Here is a 6,929-nt window from a genome sequence, read left to right on the forward strand (position 1 = left end):
AGCCAAAATATGACCTTGAATTTATCCCACCTGAATTTAGAGACCACCTGAAGAACAGATTTGATGCACTGAACACTAAAGACCGAAGACCAGAAGAGTTGTGGGATGAAGTCTTTGTATAGATATGTGCTTTTGTTCTTTGGTTAATACCTTAAGAGTAGAAGAGTGGGTAATATGGAAGGTGTGTGCTTAACATTTTAAAATGATTAATTTGGAGTAAATTTAGATTGACAAACCGAGCAGTTGACATTGGTGGTTGTTGTTTTTGTGAAGTGCCGTTGAGTCGGTTCCGACCCATAGCGATCCTGTATAGGGTTTCCGAGGAGCAGCTGGTGAGCTTGAACCACTGACCTTGCAGTTCAAACGGCTTTGCAGTCTGGTGCATTAACCCACAGCGCCACACCAGGACACTGACATTGGTAGATTACTATTAATTAAACCCCACATTTATTTAGATTTTGCTAGTTTCCCACTTGTATCAGGGAACCACATTGCATTTAGTTACCAGTTTTCCAGTCTGTGGTCTGACAGTTTCTCAGTACCTCCTTGCTTTATGTGATTCTCATGTAAGGAGCTCTGGTAGCGCAGTGTTTACGAATTGGGCTGCAAACCTCAAGGTCAGCAGTTTGAAACTACCAGCTGCTCTGCAGGAGAATGATGAGGTTTTTTGCTCCTGTAATGATTTACAGCCTCAGAAACCCTGTTCAGGGTCACTATGGGTTGGAACCAACTCGATAGCATTTAACAACATGTAAGGAACAACTGTGTCCTCTCATTTACTCATTTTTATTAGCAAGAACTCAAGATATTTATTTTATACGTGGTTATAATCCAATACTACATTATTACTCATTTTGTTCCAGTTTGGGCTACTGGAGGTTCTTTTCAGGTTGCCTTTAGTGTCTTTCTGACATGTCCTTATCTTTTCCTCAGGCTCAGCTTGTAAATTCCCTGCCGCAGCAGCTGAATCAATCCTTTCTCCAAGAAACACTCGTTCCTTTTATTAGCAGATGGAACTAGAAATCAAGATGTAGGCACTACCTGTGCTCATTAGTACAGACGGGGGTGTCATTGTTCCAGGCACGCCAAGATATGTTAAGTGCTGTAGAGTTGGTTCTGACTCATAGCGCTCCTAGTGTTTCTGAGGAGCAGCTGGTGGGTTTGAACCACTGACCTTGTGGTCCAATGCATTATTTTAAATACCAACAGGGTCACCCATGGTGGACAGGTTTCAGATGAGCTTCCAGACAAAGACAGACTAGGAAGGAGTGATGAACTATTTCTGAATATTTAGTCACTGAAAATCTTATGAATAGCAGTGAAAAACTGTCAGATATAGTGCCAGAAAATGAGCCCCTCAGGTTGGAAGGCACTCAAAATGTGACTGAGGAAGAGCTGCCTTCTCAAAGTAGAGTTGACCGTGATAACGCGAATGGAGTGACGCCCGTGGAAGTAAAGCCCACAGGACCCTCATTTGCTGATGGGGCACAACTCAAAATGAAGAGAAAACAGCTGTAAACATCCATTAATGATAGGAACATACCATGTTTGGTAAGATGGAGGGTCAGAGAAAGAGGAAGATCCCCAGCGAGATGGATTGGCAAAGTGGCAGCATCAATGGGCTCAAGCGTAGCAACCAATGTGAGGTTGGCCCAGGACTGGGCAGTGTTTCGTTCTGTTGTGCATAGGGTCGCTATGAGTTGATACTGACCCAATGGCACCTAACAACAACAACATCCAACAGTAAAGGTCAAATTCATCAAATTGTAGCAATTTACACTTGTTTCTTTGATCAAAAATTGTTTTTATCTTCCTCTAGTAGAGTTCTGATCATTAAGGAAGCTACTGAGGCTAGGTCAAATTGGTACTGTCTGCAAGTTTGAGTGTTGTGCGTCTCACCTCACTTCATATCAGCGGGATGTTTCACTTAGATCTAAGCCTCCGTGGCTATGTCCTTGTCCACGGACTCAGGAGTGCACAAGTCTCACCGTGCTTTGGACCAACCAGCCCTTTCTTTGTCATCTCCAGGTCAATGGGAGTCCATGGAACGTGGTATTAACTCTTTGGTGTCTCTTTCCTGCGAAAAAATAACAGTCCTTCATAACCTATATACTGGCCCTGGTGCTTGCTAAGACGGCCCGTTAGTTATTTCAGTGGTCTCTATTCTGCTTATGCTTACAGCAATAGCGACATCTTTAAATGCTGTATTAGATTTTATGGGGAGCGAGGTTGGGGAGAGGAGGATTCATAGTCGCTAATGCTGCCCTAGGCTCATGTCACCTAAAATTTCCCGGATGCTGCAAAGCGAGCTTCAAGACCTTCGCTCTGCCCTGCCCCGCTCTGCCCTGCCCAAGTGGTGGTCCCAGAACTGATGGGAGGAACTCAGGGAGGAAGGACCCGCGCCATCAGAGCACTTCCGGGTCTATAGTGCTCACGTGCTCAGGTGGAAGCTTCGTGCGCACGTGGTGGCGCAAGCGTAGTGGGGCGCGCACGAGGATTGGCGTGAGGCATTTGTTAGTAGAGGGGCGACATGAAGTCGTTGCGTTGGCAGGTGGCGGCCGCTGCGGCCTTGGGGCTTGCACTGGCCCTAGAGGCGCTACCCCCGCTATTTCGCAGGCTATGGGGCGAGAAACGGCGACCTAGGCGTGAGGTGCTCTTCTTCCCGTCCCAGGTGACCTGCACGGAGGCACTGCTGCAGGCCCCGGAAGCACCGCGTCCCGCGTCCACCGCATCCTCTGAGGTTCCCGAGGCCCCCGCGAGCTGCCTGTGCAGTCTGCCGCACAGCGAGAGCGCCCTGAGCCGCCTGCTGCGCGCCCTGCTGGCTGCCCGCACCACTCTGGAGCTCTGCCTTTTTGCCTTCTCCAGCCCCCAGCTGGGCCGCGCCGTGCAACTCCTGCACCAGCGCGGCGTGCGCGTGCGCGTCGTCACCGACTGCGACTACATGGCGCTCAACGGCTCGCAGATCGGCCTTCTCCGCAAGGCAGGTAGGCTCAGGCGGGGCTAGGGGAGCGCGCGCGCGCGGCAGACGTAAGACGTCTGCCGCTGGGTGCGAGGTCTGGCAGTTTGGTTTTCACTCGAGGGCTCTCGTCTCGTGGGCGCCTCCGTGTCGGGGCTCACAATCCTAACACAGAGAGAATTCTGGCCAAGGGTTTTCTGCCCTCTTGCCCTGGTGCCTCTCTTCCCTTGCTGGTGAACAGAATGAAATAGGAAATGTGAATAATTTTGAATATGTTCTAAGTCCAATCTTGATTTTACCTGGGAACTCGTTTCACGTTCTCACACCTGTGTGATGCATCAGGCAGCCTGTTCTTGCTTTTTCTAGAATGCGCACTGCTCGTGTTGTTGTTAAGTGCCGTCGAGTCGGTTCTGACCCGTAGCAAGCCTGTATAGGGTTTCCGAGGAGCGGCTAGTGAACTTGAACCTCCGACCTTGTGGCTCAAACCGACTTTGCGTCAACCCACAGCGTAACACTCTCATATTAGCCCTTAGAGAAGTCCTTCTAACTGTACAGTTCGCCTGGGAATTCTGGTGGTCTCAGCGACTTAAAAGCATCCGAAACCCCTGAGAAGTCCCTGGCTGCAGAGCAGCCCCACTGCCACGTTTCTGTATACTTCATAACCGCTTCACAACCCAGGGAATGGAGAGGCCTTCGTGCTATCAGGCTTGGCGGCCCAGCTCACCTGAGTCAGAAGGGCATGGCCCTTTGGGTCCTGCTGGCACTGCTGGCACTAACCATAGTTCAGAATGAGGACTGGTCACTCAGACTCTCATTGGTTTGGTAAGAATTGTCTTCAATCCGTTTTAGTTTTAACGTCGGACTGTGGACAGGTGTGTGCTAGATGTTCGCGTTTACAGTCAGAATCTCAGGGTTGCCAGGAAATCTTACAGGCTTTTGAGGCTGGCTTTACCCTCGGGGTATTCCGGACACATCTGTGTGTACTTGAGGGGGTTTCAAAAAGTTTGTGGAAAAATGGATTTAAAAGATAATGCCGTTTTCCCCCAACTTTTTATTGTGAATTGAGTGAAGATAAATAGACAAGACCATTAGCTTTACTTTAAACCAGTCATACATTTTGTTTTTTTCTCAATAATTACTCTCTTCATATAACAATAGTTACCCTGTTTCCACCTTGTGGCTTCCTTTTTGCATCTTATTTTTCACAAATGAGCAAAGGGAAAATATATGATGTACACATACAAAACAAATCAATATTCATTTAAATGTCCAAAGGGCACATTTTGCAAGCCAGCCTCCTGCCTGCAGGCACACAGCCTTTCTTAGTTCATGGGCTTAAGAGTCTTCAGCTGTTCCATATCTCTATGCCATCACCCCTGCCACCAACTCTGCTGTCGCCATTTTTCTGGGTAGGATTTCAGGCTCCACTCATGTTCTTCCTTCTTGATGGTCTGAGGTCCTCTGTTTCTAAAATGAAAGATCAGCTGCTCCTCCCTTTTAGTTATACATCTTCTATAATTATAGTTGTGGCAATCACAATTGAGCCTGCTAACAATTACTCACAATTTAATCATAAAATCATATCACCATCATTCCCCATCCCCTTTTACGGGATTCATTTGGAAAAGATGAAAACTATTCAGTGGGGATAATACCATACCCTCCTCATTCTGAAACTAAGCACACTCATGAAGCCTTGTAAACTAGCCACTTTGTGCCTTTATGGCTCCCTCCCCATTTTTGATAGCCAAGGTCTAAATTGCTTGTACTTATCAACTCAGTGCATTGAGGAAACAAGCTTGATCCCTTGATTTGAAAAATCCTTCCATTTCAGTTGGAATTTTGAGCAACTGATGGTAAGCAAAAATTCAGTTAATCAAATTATAATAATTTATGCTTGCTCACAACATCAAACATCTTTATCTTCATCTGGTTGAGTTATCATCAGCTAGTCACCCAAGCTAGATCAAATGGGTACTACCACTGGCTGCTTCACTCTTAGTTTAAGCCCCCAGTGGCTAGGCCAGTGCCCATGGGCTCAGGAGTTCACACATTACACTGAACTCCAGACCAGCCAACCCTTTCCTCTTCTCGCTCTCATCTCAAGGTCAGTGGGTATCACTGGAACAAACTCATTGCTGCATTTCCCCCACTTCCACTCACAAGTAAATCAGGGTGGTCACTAGAGCATGTATTAGACTACTTATGGTTCCCTTTGAGTTTCTGTATTAAAAGGAGGTTTTCCCTGACCAAACAGCTTGCTTTATATTCTAACATCCATATTTGTTGTTGTTAGGTGCCATCTAGTCGGTACCGACCCATAGCGACCTTATGCACAGCAGAATGAAACACTGCCTGATTCTGCGCCAACCTCACTACTGTTGCCACGCTTGAGTCCATCGATGCTGCCACTTGGCCATTCCATCTCCTTGAGACTGTTTTCTCTTTTTCTCTGACCCTCCACCTTGCCAAACATGATACCCTTCGCCAGCGACTAGTCCCTTCTGAAAATATGTCCGAAGTCTGAGAGATGAAGTTTAGCCATCTTGGCCTCCAAGAAGCACTCTGGCTGCACTTCTTCCAAAACGGATCTATTGGTTCTTTTGACAGCCCATGGCACCTTCAGTATTCTCCTCCAACACCATAACAAATTTTCACTCAGCATAATGTTCTCAAGTTACATCCAACCAAGTGGCTTGGTTATTCTTCAAGGTAGCATAAGATTCCATTGTGTGGATGTACCACAATTTGTTTTATCCATTCTTTGATGGGCACTTAGCCTGTCTCCATCATTTTGCTATTGTGAATAGTGCTGTTATGAACATTTGTGTGCATATGGCTCGTGATATGGCTCATATTTTTTGTGTACAAATACCAAGTAGAGGAATTGCTGGATCATAAGGTATTTCTATTTCTAACATTCTGAGGAAGCACAATACTGTTTTCTAGAGTGGTTTGATCATTTTGCAATCCCACCAGCCATGTAGGAGGGTCCCAGTCTTTCCACATCCTCGCCAGAATTTATTGTCCTCTACTTTTTTGACCTTTGTTGTTATTGCTGGTGTGAGATGCTATCTCATCGTTTTCATTTGCATCTCTCTAATGGCTAGAGATCCTGAACATTTCTTCATATGTTTGTTGGCTACCTAATACATTCCTTGGTAAAGTGCCCGTTCCTGGTCTGGGCCCATTTTTAAATTGGGTTATTTTTCTTTCTCTTGTAGAGATGTTGTGGTTTCCTATATATTTTAGAAATTAGTCCCTTGTCAAATGTATCACTGCAAAAGATTTCCCATTCTGTGGGTTCCCTTTTTATACTTTTGGTGAAATATTTTGATACAAATTTTTAGTATCTCCCAGTCATCTATTTTGTCTTCGTATGTTTGTGCAGTTTTCACAATGTTTGGCAGTCTATGTGTGCCCTGTATTGTTGTCATTGTTGTTATGTGCCGTGGAGTCGGTTCTGACTTGTAGTGACCCTGTACAGGGTTTCCGAGGCTGTTAATCTTTACATGAGCAGAAAGCCTTCATCTTTCTCCCGCGGAACAGCTGGTAGTTTCGAACTGCTGACCTTGAGGTCTGCAGCCCGATTTGTAACCACTACGCTACCAGAGCTCCTTGTGCCCTGTATTAGAACCCTCAAATTTGTCCCTGTTTTTTCATTGGTGGCCTTTATAATTCTGGGATCCACATTTAGTTCTTTAATCCATGCTGAGTTGGTTTTTGTATATGGTGTGAAATAAAGGTCTTGTTTCAGTCTTTTGCATATTGGTTTCCAGTTCTGCCAGCACCATCTGTTGAAGAGACTATCTCCTCCCCATGCAATATATACTTACGCTGTTGTTCAAAATCAGTTGGCTTTATGTGTATGGGTTAATTTCTGGATTCTCGATTCTGTTCCATTGATCTGGTATCTTTGATTGTACCAGTACCAAGCTGTTTTGACCACTGTAGTTATGTAATAAATTTTGAA

The 6,929-nt window shown here is 45.7% G+C and overlaps 1 protein-coding gene across 1 annotated transcript in view; it reads left to right on the forward strand.

The window, feature by feature from the left end:
- The first annotated feature begins 2,530 nt into the window (after positions 1–2,530).
- PLD6 (phospholipase D family, member 6) overlaps positions 2,531–6,929 on the forward strand; it is a 32,039-nt gene continuing 27,640 nt past the window's right edge. Inside the window, 1 exon segment of the mRNA XM_006877696.1 lies at positions 2,531–2,984. Coding sequence (XP_006877758.1) covers positions 2,531–2,984 — 454 coding nt within the window.

The sequence above is a fragment of the Chrysochloris asiatica genome, unplaced genomic scaffold, assembly GCF_000296735.1.
Source record: "Chrysochloris asiatica unplaced genomic scaffold, ChrAsi1.0 scaffold00556, whole genome shotgun sequence".
Classification (NCBI taxonomy): domain Eukaryota; kingdom Metazoa; phylum Chordata; class Mammalia; order Afrosoricida; family Chrysochloridae; genus Chrysochloris; species Chrysochloris asiatica.